Genomic DNA, 12,076 nt, shown 5'->3' with positions numbered 1-12,076 from the left:
CCATGTTCTGTCCATACTGTGACTTCCTGACCTGTGTATAGGTTTTGCATGAACATAATGAAATGTTCTGGGATTCCAATTTTCCTAAGCACATTCCACAGCTTGACATGATTGACACAATCAAATGCTTTTCTATAATCAATGGAGCACATGCTGACTTCTTTTTGGTATTCTTTGGCTTTTTCAATTATCCAGCATGCATCAGCAATAATGTTTCGTATTCATTGACATCTGGCATCTCCTTTTCTATGTATGGCTCCAGTCTGCATTGGATGATCCTAAGCATTATTTTGCTAGCATGTGAAATTAAGGATATTGTACAATAGTTCACACACTCTGTTAAGCCTCCTTTTCTTGGTACTGGAATGTAGATTGATCTCTTCTAATCTGTTAGCCTCTGTGTCATTCTCCAGATTTGCTGGCATAGCTTTGTTAGAATTTTTATTGATTCTTCTTCTGTTGCTTGCCATATTTGTATGGATATTCCATCAGGATAGAAAATCAAATTAAGTGTAATGAAAACTTCTTGCTAGCAAGAATCAGAGCAATCATTCTATATAGGTAGAACTGCCAGAACTGGGCTGTAAAATTTGGATAACCACAGGAATGGCAACAACAACTTTTTTTTTTTTTGCAGCTTAGATCTGATAACCCTAATATAAGATGTACATACTGAAAAATAAATGACATTTTTTTTCTTTTTTGCTAATTCTTCTATTCAGATATGAACAGTCCAGATTAATCTTACCTGAGACTCATGTCTGTTGTAGAAATTATAAATATGCAACAAAACAAGAAGGAGACCCTTTTTGCTTCTGCATCTTTTTCTACTCTTTGTCTTGTGTGACCTTTTAGAGAGCTGACCAAGAGTCTATAATTCAGCGAGTCCTCCATAATTTATTACTGATGCTTGTTGAAATGATTAACAACTAACTACTCACCCAAAAGCTATTTAACCATAACTGGAACTAGGCCTGTGTGGTGCAGTGGTTTAAAGTGCTAGGCTAAGAATAGGGAGACCAAGATTCTTGTTCTTCCTAGGTTTGGAAACCAGCTGGGTGACCTTGGGCCAGTAATGCACTGTAAAGTCCAAATCAGCATGAGGCTCTGAGACAAGCCAGCTGGAGAATAAACCCATTGTCACATCATGCTGTGTAAAGTAGCAAGCATGGTGCAAACAAGTAGCCCCTGCAACCAAGTGGGACAAACCCTAAGAAGAAGAACATATCCCCCCCCTTTTCCTCTGGGACCTCAGTATCCCCTCATTTTAATTCACCACAACAATCTGTGAGATAGATTTGGCTGAGAAATAGCAACTGGCCCAAAATTACTTCATAGTCCATAGTCAAATGGAGACTTAAATCAGACTGTTCTCAATTTCAAAATACCTTAACTGGTCTAGGGTCCATTCCAAGTATCACTTGCTCCTATGTTATAGGATGTAATTTAAATAAGTGCTGCCTCTCATCAAAATCTTTGTTTTCTGTTCTCCTGGAGTAGATGGGGTAGGAGATTTGCTGCCACATGGTTTTCCCAACAAGGGTATGGCTTGTGGCAAAGAACAGATAATACCCAATACCCAATGCCTCTATTAAGAAAATTTATTGTGATCCTGGAACAGTTTGTTGTTTGTATGGATGAACTCATAAGAGAGTAACTGGGAGAGGCAGGGAAACTCAGGTCTGCAGGAAGAATCTCACTGAATTCCCTGCTATCCACTGTTTGGATTAACTAGATTAGATCTATAGGCTAGGGGTTCCATATGCTTGATTTATGCTATTAGCAGTGATAGTTTTAAAAAGGAATTTCATCAGTTTGAAAATCTCTCAAGCCATTATCAGCTGAATTCAACTCTTTCTCAATTTCCTGTTGGCTTTTAATGACTTGACTTGAACCTTCTCATTAGCAGTTTCCTTCCTCCTCTTTTTCCCATATTTTCATGCATTTTTAGTTATTTACATTATAGATCCCATCCACATCTAACCCCATTTAAGTGACATGAATTGCTCTGCAAATGTACCCATAGTGATGACTTTGCAATGTACAGTATATTCCACACAGAGAGAATTTTGCTCTGCAGTCTTTGATGGTACTGATAGTTATTGATTAGGAAAATAAATACAATAAAATAATACTGTATATTGATTCTTATTTCATACCTTTCATCTGTGCTTTTCAGGATACTAAACAATTATTGCCTCACCTAGCTTGTCTAGAGCAGTATCTATGGACCTGAGAGAGTAACATTTTATATATCTATATACTACAAAAACTCATGTTTGTAACCTTCAACTGGCTGAAACGGTGCATCATAAGGCAACACTTTTTGAACCAAGGTATGCCAAATGGGATAACTTACAAAATGCGTCCAAAATCCAGGACCCATTACTCCCCTTGGATTGAAATTTGTGAAATTTGTGGCTGCTTCAGCACTGCTGCGCTGCGGCACCACCGCAGTGAGCCCAGGTCACGTGATTGTCATGGGCATATCCCCAACCTCTTTCCTGCCTCCCTCTGTGCCCTGCACCCAATTGGCTGGTGGCAAGGCCCGACGGGTGAGTGGCAATTGGGTGCTTTGGAACCGAGGCTGAAATTTGAAATCTCTTAATGGTGGTGGGCATTGAGGGAAGGATGAGGGAGTGACTTGGATGCCTACTGGCAAGGTGGGGCTGGCTGGGGGTGCCAGTGGTCAAAGGGTGAGACTTCTTCCTCCCTTGAGGGAGGGGGCTCTCGGGGACATGCTGGAATGGGGAACAGGAGTGCAGTTTTCATCATGGTCCACAGCTCCCTTTGTTCCACCTCCCCCCAGCAAAGTGGCAGGCAGTTCCGTGGGTCAGCAAAGGAGGAGGAGGCTTCACCAGGGCTCTCCTGAGGGTTGTGAGGGGAAGGCAAATGGTGGAAGCCTATATTATATGTGGAAAGGAAGGGAGGGAGGGACGGATGAGGAGGGAGGAAGAAAGGAAGGAGGGAGGGAGTTTCCTGATGCTCACTGCTAGCTTCCCACAAGCAAAGTCAGTGGGGAAGCCAGCAGCAAGTCCTAATCCACTTCCGTTCCTACTCCCACTGCTTTTTTGCCCTTGGTCTTTCTGTTTCTCTGTTTAGGTAAGGAAATATCTCTGAAATGATGACCCAATGGGTTGCAGGTTGTCTAATACATACATACATGTATATATGTATATATGCATATATGCATATATATAAAATTTTAAAAGAAGGTTAAAAAAATAACAAAAATAGAATAGCAGAAGAAAATTATGTTTTCTGAAATTTATTCAGCCAGCAGACAAAACAAGCAAAAGAGAAAAGTCACACAAATGATAGATTTATATTAATATAATTCTATCTACTAAGTTAAAAATATTACACAAAGAAGCAACACATTCTCCTGGGCCCTAGTTTCATATGTTTCAGGTTTCTATAATGGACTTCACTTTGGCTTCTGGCCCAATTGACAGCTACCCCAGTTCTTTAATAGCTGTTTGTATGGTGTGTGAGCAGATGGTAATCCAATAATTCCTAGATGATTTGAATGTGTAAAAATGCTACTAACCATCATCCAGTAATAGGAAATATAGATTATTACAATTTGCTACATTTTGCTCAATGTTTGTTAGGATTTAGTGATCACCTATATTTGGTGGCTAGCAATCATCAGAATGGATAGGCACACACCCTTTTATTTCCTTGGAGACACCATCAAGAACAGAATCAGGTTACCTACCTTTTCTGCTCCATGTCAGCCACTGGTTCCTTTTCGGTGATTGTCTCCTTCTCCTCTCCATTTTCCTTCTGATCCCCATTCTGCTCTCCTTTTGCTGGTGTGACCCCTTCTGGGCCATTCTCTTGGCTAATTGTTCTATTCTCCTTCGGTTCAGTCCTCACCCTGCGGTGCCGGCTGCGCCTCTGACTTTGCCGGAGCCGAGCCCTTTCATCAAAGCTCACGCTTCCTTTGCCTTCCTGGTCATTGAGATCACAATTCCCATGAAATGATTTGTGATGCCACTCTTCCCATTCCCTCTTGGCCTGAGGAGATGGACTTCTCTGGTCATCTCGGATGCTGGGGCAGGGATTGGACCCTGGGAGTTTTTGCTCCAGACCTTCTCCATTTGTCTGCTCTGGCCTACCCCCTTGATCACCCTCATTCTTTTCCAGGCCAGAGTTTTCCAGTAACTTTCTTTTCCGAAAAATACTGGCATGTGGATTGAGCAGAGGAGGATCCTCCTTGTTGATGCCCTCTTGGCTGGACATCTGCATATGTCGGCGGAGCTGGCTAGTCCGCTGTTCCCACACAGACATGTGATGTCTCCTTCTCCTCTCCCTCCTGGGAAAGGAAAACAAATGGGTTCAATTCATCTGTGCCCTGTCAGAAACATAAGAACACATACCAGTACATACAGCATGCAACTAGGACCATACAAAATCACATACTGGAGCTTGATTCTCTGTCTCTCTGAATTTCATGAATGTACAGCAAAATCACATTGGATAATAAGAGAATCAAGTCCACTTGCGTGACATCAACAAATCATTAGAAGACATTTCATTCCACATTCATGGGGCACATGGCAATAAGCCCAAGCAACAGGACAAAGAAGCCAAAGACTGAAATATATTCACAACACTGTGTTTCTGAAAGAACCCACCAGATCACTTAAACATATGGCATCAGTCTGCCTGCATGTACTATAATTTTAATAAACTTACAGTGCAGTAAATGAAATAAGTGTTCATAAACAAGCAGGGGCATGGCAAAGATGACCTAATGTATTGCATGCAAGCACAAGGGCTACTCAGGATTGCCCATTTAGTGGGGACATTTCCTTTACTACTCTCAAAGAGTGGGAATTAGCTAACAGGGTAAGGAGGGAAGGTGGACTCAAAGAGGCACATGCAGGTGGTTCAGGAGGAAGTAGCAGTAGGGGAGGCATGCAGTGCCAAGTTCCATTCAGCTCAATGCCAGGGTGAAGCAAATGCATCCAGGCTGATCCAGTGCTCCACCAGTCCCATCTTTAGAGCCTGGCAGCATTTAGGTTCTCCTCTCAACTCTTATAATCACTCTATCACCTAAGGCTGCAGCCCATAACCAACTTTTTTGAAAGTAAGTCCTCTTGGCCCAAAGTGCAATTGACCCTTGAGTAAACCCCATCAGGGTTGGATAACTAGAAAAGCTGCTCTTCTTGGTTGCTAGGGGAATAGTCAGTTAACGTGCAATGTCTCCAGCTTTGGTCTCACTAAACCTGTATCTCATTTAATCTAACAGCTCGTTGTTAAGGAGCAACTGCAGATTGTAGATGCTGCTATAGAAATGTTTGTCTGTGGCATGGATTGTTCAAGGGGGTTTTGCTGATTTTATAAAATTGCATACCATAACTTTATTGACAGACATACAGACACAGGCATACTTGTACATAAAAAGACACATGTCTGACATATTGGTAAGCAAACACACAACACACAGACATACACACAGTGACACCCAAACAGTTTGAATATATATTCAGATTACTGGACTGTATGCACACACACAATGTAATAGGTACAATACAGCTTAGGTTGGTCCACTCTCCTGTTTCATACACAGAAGCATACTCTGCAAACCAACATAAAACATACTCTCATACCTGCATAATCTATACAGATTATAGACCCACACTGATTTATAGCTGTTCAGTCTATACACATGTACACACTATTAAACTGAAACATCCATCCATACTTACAACATAAACATGGAACAACACACACTTGAATTCAATAGGAGTCTGACACATACACACACGTAACCTCTCACAACGAGCAATCACATGCACACATACAGATTACTGGTGCGTGGTTCCCACATCGACATGTGGTGCCTCCTCCTTCTGTCTCTTCTGGGGAAGGAAAATGAATGCATTCAGTCCACAGCAATATCACTAATGGTCCCAGCACTCCCAGTGCAGAGAATCCCATATAATGCACAAGCAGAGAACCAAAGTATTCTTAACACTTGTGCATAAAGATAAATCCTAATCCATTTCTTTCATAGTGAACATTAAATATGAGCAACGTCTATGGGTTTGGAGCATGTATTTTTCCCCAGCTAAAAATGGCATCAATATACAAAAGATGAAATACATAAATACTTGGGAGCAATAGTTCTGCACTTGACTGAAAGAGTTGAATATGCAGCAGAGGGTCAAAGCTTTATGGGAAACTATATTTTGTGTTTTTCCCTCCTAAGCAGGAGATGTTGTTTTTCGTCTGAGCTGTCTTGTTTTATTTTATGTTTTTAATTCTTTTAATTATTAATTATATTTTGTAAGCCGCCTGGAGTCCACTGAAGTGTGCAGTTATATTAAAGCTAATAAATAATAATAACAAAAATAACATGCCAACATTCAGCTCTGAGATAGCAACATCACAAAGATTTCTACCTCAGAGTGCAGAGATCTGAGATCAGTTTCTGGCACTGCATTTAGAACATCAGTATATTACGTAGAGATAAGATAATGACACCCTTAAGTCACGTTCACCTCCTGGCGAGTTTTCTTGGCAATAAAATAGAAATGACATTTCATTGCCTTCTCCTGGGTTGTTTGATCAACCTCCATTGTAGCCAACAGCCAGTTGGGGCTGCCATTTGTTGAAGTCTTTCATTACGTAAGGATAACTTAATTATTTAGCCAAATTTACCTATCAAATGCCAAGTCATATGTGTATTTTGGACACACAGAGAATGTTTCTTTTAACACTTTGCCAACACTTTAGAAGTGTAAAAGTATCTTCAATTAATGCCACTGTAATATTTTGCATCTTTTATTTACTTCCACTTGTTGCTGCTTCTTAACATGAGCGCATGCAGAAGAAATAACTGTATATTTCATCTTGAAAATAAGCAGCAGATTCTGGGCAATGTGTGAATTCATTGGACCCTTACAGTTTTGTGGGGCTTTCTTCAAATTAAAAAAAAAAATCATGGTAGCCCAAAAAAGATAGATTGCACTGCTTTTGAGCTTCCTCTGAAATGTACAGTTACAGAGAAGTATTAGGGCATATTGTGAATGCTGAGTGTATTCCATTTGAACTGTGTATGCTACAGAATCTTCCGTTGTGTACAAAGTCAAATGCAGGAGTTGCCTAACAGAAAATCTGAAATAAAATAAAAATGGAAATAAAAGCATGTTTAGGCCCATTTCCTGCATCATGAAAGTTACATGACTGTCAGTCGGCTGGGCTTCATCCCATATCATTTTGATAGCAATACAATATAAATGGAAATAATGTAATATTGTATGCTTATATTCCATGCTTCTTTCCATCCTATGTCATGCCTCCCACATGTCTTTTATATTCTTAAAATATTGGAGAAGCATGAAAAGTGGAAGGCAGGGCCAGAAACCATAATAGTTCTGTAAATTAAAAAGAAGTCTTCAAACATGCAAATAAAAATCCAGGAAGATTCAACTGCTAGAATTTACTGATGAATAGTGGCTATATTTGTGTCTGTTGAATCTGCTACAAAGAGAAAAAGATTTTGCAGATATTCGAGTTCTTCTGCATTAATTGCTATATAGAGGGAAAAAGGAGTACAACTAGATGGGGTTGTGGCATTTCTGTACAATAAATGGCAAGAACAGGGGCACGCTTTCATGTTTTAATAGGAAAATGTAGATGGGGTGATTATTGGCAGAAAATTTAAATAAAACTCATCTGCTTTGCATAAAAAAACAGTATATTTCAACATAGTTTTTGCTTTATTCAGATACTATTAGAATACATTAAAGTTGGTTTAATGATATATGTCAGCTGTCAATTTTTGAGATAGCCTTCTATCAATAGAGACCTAAGACTGATTCCATATAGTACTCTAAATTTAATTAATTAAATTTAACTATAAATTGAGAACAATACTATACCATACCAACACTTTGACATTGTAGAAATTAGGTATTTTTTGTTTCTTTCTTCAGTCTTTTTTTTTCTCTTTTTAATTATCATTGTTTTATTTAAAATTTTAAATATATTGAAATGTAGTTTTGTATACAATTCTCTGTATTTCTACTATCTTTATAATTATTGGTAGTTGATTTAAAATAATATAAATAATTAAAGCAACAACAAAAAGAATGTTAATCATGTATTGATCAATGAATAATGTATCAATAACCATTACTGCCAGTGTACTATTGCCAGCATGTAATATCAGTAATTATAGGCTAGGCATAAAGATAACTTGTAGCCATGTCTTTCTGTGAATAAACATGTATGGAGGATGGAATATGTAAGACCTACTCAGAGCAGGTGAAAAGGTCAGAAATGTTCATTCAAGATGGTCTCCATTGACACAGTATGTAGAAAAGAAGAGCTGGCTCAAAGGAGGCCCAACCAGAAGTTTCACAAAAGATTACTCCAGAACAAGAGTCCTCATGGGAATATAATGAGACTGTGGTGGAAAAGTACCAGGAGTTATGAGAAAAGGCCAAGGTGGGACAGGTCAAACTCTAATGGACTAGTTAAGTCTTGTTGGAAGTTATAAAGATATACGGGAACTGTAGTCCAATGGAGTAATTATAGAGAGCAGTGTTTGGATCTCCTCAGGACAAATCTCTCAGCTGAAATCAATTTTTTAAACTTTGTATACTGCTGAGAGTCACATATGTGAGATGGGTGGCTATATAAATTTACTAAATAAATAAAGTGTGGAGACTCAGAATATGTAGGTGTATGATACATTTGGATATGTACAGTATGTGCATATATATGATGTATATACTGCATTTATACCTGTCATAGGCCACACAAAAGAAGGACATGAGAAATATATAAATCTTAGTTGCATCAATAACTATTAATTGCCTTCAAAATAAGCTACCAGATTTATAAAATTAACTAATTCCTCATCTGCATATACCAACTATTCTTTTTCTGTCATACACAAACCACTCTCACACAGAGAAGCACTCTACACATACATATTTTCCCCACCTTCTTTCAGCAGAAACAGGAAGGAAGGAAGGAAGGAAGGAAGGAAGGAAGGAAGGAAGGAAGGAAGGAAGGAAGGAAGGAAGGAAGGAAGGAGAGATTAAAAAACAAGGTAGGTGCTTGGATTGAGATATAGCAAGGGGAAGAAGTACTGAATAGGGAGGAAAGTAAAGAAGGAGAATTTCTGTTTGGTGGATTATGATAGGATGGACTTCATAAGACAAGCAGCAACTACTAATATCTGCCACCATCTGGATTTCCACCCATTTACTTCCTTCCATTGACCTTTTATTTTTTTCAGTAAATGTAAGAGAACACCAACCATCATCACCACTTCCAATGCACAGAAAATTATTTTTGGGGAAAAGAAAATCTTCCTTTAGGAGAAATTAAATATTTACCCTTTAAAGTTCTGAAACACATGTGTCAGCAATGCCTTCTACAACGTGTGACTAAATTACTTGAAGGACAACATGAACCCATCTGTGTATGATCAGCCCCAGAGGCTCTGTTTTCTGCCCAGAATTAAGGTTGGTCAGATTGATGGGCAGCAAAGGTAAATCCTTTCCGGTGGTGATCTCATGCTAGATGAAATCTCTTTCCTGAGAACTCTTTTGGCTCCTGTCTTACAGCCTTTAAGCTATCCCTAAAGACTTTCAATTCTAACTTTTTTATTGATCATATTGCTAACTTTTACTTAATGGTTTAATCTGAACTTTTAATATTTACTCAGTATTTTTAAAAAAAACATTTTTATAGTAATCTATCATACTAGCGGAATAGCATCTTGCTCATGTTCCCCAGCAGCTTTTGTTGTTGTTGTTGGTCCTTCAAGTCTGTCTTGGCTCCTGGTGACTGCCTGGAGTAGTCCCTGCAGTTTTCTTGGCAGCATTTTCAGAAGTACTTTGCATTGCCTGCTTCCTAGGGCTGAGAGAGAGTGACTGGCCCAAGGTCACCCAGCTGGCTTTCATGCCTAAGGCAGGACTAGAACTCTCCCAGTTTCTAGCCTGGTGCCTTAATCAGTACACCAAATATTGGAGATAATATGTAACTACTGTGACTATTTCTCAATCCCCTTGTAAAACCACCCAAGATGCCTAAACAAAAGATCATTATTTCTCACATTAGCAAATTAATCACTTTTTAAGGAAAACACTGTGTAGATTTTTTCCCCTTTACCTGTCCTGAATTTGCTACTGTTTGAGTTCATTGAGTGATAAAGGGTTCTAGTTTTTATTTATTACATTAATTTATGTATCCTCCTCCTAGGACTCTAGGTAGCTTACAGTAAAATCCACAGAAAACATTACAACATGTCTTTAAAACAACATAACAACTAATAAATTAAACTAAATATTAAAAAAAAAAAACATTATTTTCCAGAAGTCCTTCAAGACCTGGTTATGTCACTAGGCTTGTGGGTTCCAGGGAACCAATAACATCTTAAAATGGCTCCACTATTGATATATTCACTCTCTCCATGCCTGTGGTTTGTTTATTTTACTTTTAATATATTTTAATTTTTTAATGATTGTTTTATATTTTTATAATGATTGTATTTATATACAATATATAATTTATATACAAAAAAAGTTGTTTTTATTTGATTGTTGTACACTGCTCAGAGTCACCTCTTGTGAGATGGGGGGCTATACAAATTTGATAAACAAACAAACAAACAAACAAACAAATCTGGCCTCCATCTTTGAGTACTCCACCCATCATTTGACTGCTTCTCCTAAATTGCATCCTGAGTCCCAAAAGAACAACAAACTTAAGTGAGGCAAAGAGGGAGCCACCTTCACCTGTGGGTGGGTGGGGGAGCTATTTCACAGCAAAGGGACTACCACTGAGAAGATTTATTTCCTTGTACCCCCCATCTTGATCCTGACCCTGTCTTCTTTACCTACATGGAGTAGACATGCAGATTCTTTGCCAGATGGTCCCAAAAGTAACAAGAATTGAGCTATAAAGGGCATTTTAGGTGATAACCAGCATCTTGTACTGGACCTGAAAGCATATCAGAACCAGTACAACACCTGCATAATTGGTGCTATTTTAATAGTGAACTTATATTGGCCAATCAATAAGCAGGTAGATCAATTCTGGACAACTGAAGCATCTGAATCACCTGAAAGGGTGGCCTTATGTGGAGCAAACTGCTAAGTGTGTGATGACAAAGGACATGAGTTACCATTGCCAGTGTCTCCTGGTCTGGAAAAGGCTGCAATTGTGCACTAGTCAAAGTTGGGGAAAAACCCTCCTGGCCAAGAGGTCCACCAGTTGCACCAGCTGGAGTCACAAATGCAGAAGGACTCCCAAGTTGCATTTCTGCTTGCTGAAGTATAGTGACCCCTCCCCCATCAGGAGGTAAAGATGAAGAAACCCTGGACCCTGAAGGGTTCTGAGATTCATCCTAAGCCTGTTCTGTCCTATTCAGTCCCTCACATTTCCAGGCATTGGGTCAACATTTCCACCACATCTACTGTTCATTCTGGAATATATTGTTGATACCTCACTCCTAATTGGTGGATGAGTTCTCCCAAAAGTTTCATGTAGATATTAAAAACAGTGGGGCAGAGGGCTGAGTCCTGGTGTACCCCACAAGTGGATGCCCACTGTGCAGACCTCTCTTCCCTCTTCTCTCTTCAGTTGGAATCCGCTACCCAGGAGGAAACACTAAAAAACAGTATCTCTAACTCCCAATTCATGCAGGTAATCCAAAGAGATACCTTCATAGCTGAAGATATTAAATATTGCCAAGATATCGAGCAGGACAAAGAGGGGTACCCATCTAACCCTACCATCCATAAGACTGACCAATACAGTTTCTGTCCCTTTCCTACGCCTAAATCCAGACTGGAGTGGATCCAGATAATCCACTTCATGTGGGGCCCTCTGCCCACGTACCTTTTCGACAACCTTCCCTGAAAAAAGAAGGTTGGAGTCTGGCAATAGTTGTCCAAATTACTAATGGTATTAGTACTAATAGTGAAAAACCTGAGAAATTTGATTGAAGTTAAAGATACTTGATAGGAAGCTCTGTTTTGTTTTGTTTTGCATTTTTCTAGCACTGGGCATAGACCTCATTAGTGTAAGCATTTATAAAAAT

The 12,076-nt window shown here is 39.1% G+C and overlaps 1 protein-coding gene across 1 annotated transcript in view; it reads right to left on the bottom strand.

The window, feature by feature from the left end:
• Positions 1-12,076, bottom strand: part of CACNA1E (calcium voltage-gated channel subunit alpha1 E) — a 281,325-nt gene that overhangs the window by 90,491 nt on the left and 178,758 nt on the right. Inside the window, exons 19-20 of the mRNA XM_088153792.1 lie at positions 5,817-5,873; positions 3,722-4,321 (exon numbers count right to left, since the gene is read on the bottom strand). Of these exons, the coding sequence (XP_088009918.1) occupies positions 3,722-4,321; positions 5,817-5,873 (657 nt within the window). The remainder of the gene's footprint in view (positions 1-3,721; positions 4,322-5,816; positions 5,874-12,076) is intronic.

The sequence above is a fragment of the Python bivittatus genome, unplaced genomic scaffold (assembly GCF_059951505.1).
Source record: "Python bivittatus isolate LINGU-HERP-01145 unplaced genomic scaffold, Pbiv_v1 ctg000700_np1212, whole genome shotgun sequence".
Lineage (NCBI taxonomy): Eukaryota > Metazoa > Chordata > Lepidosauria > Squamata > Pythonidae > Python > Python bivittatus.
The sequence above is the reverse complement of the archived record's forward strand: the minus strand, read 5'-3'. Positions and strand labels throughout refer to the sequence as shown.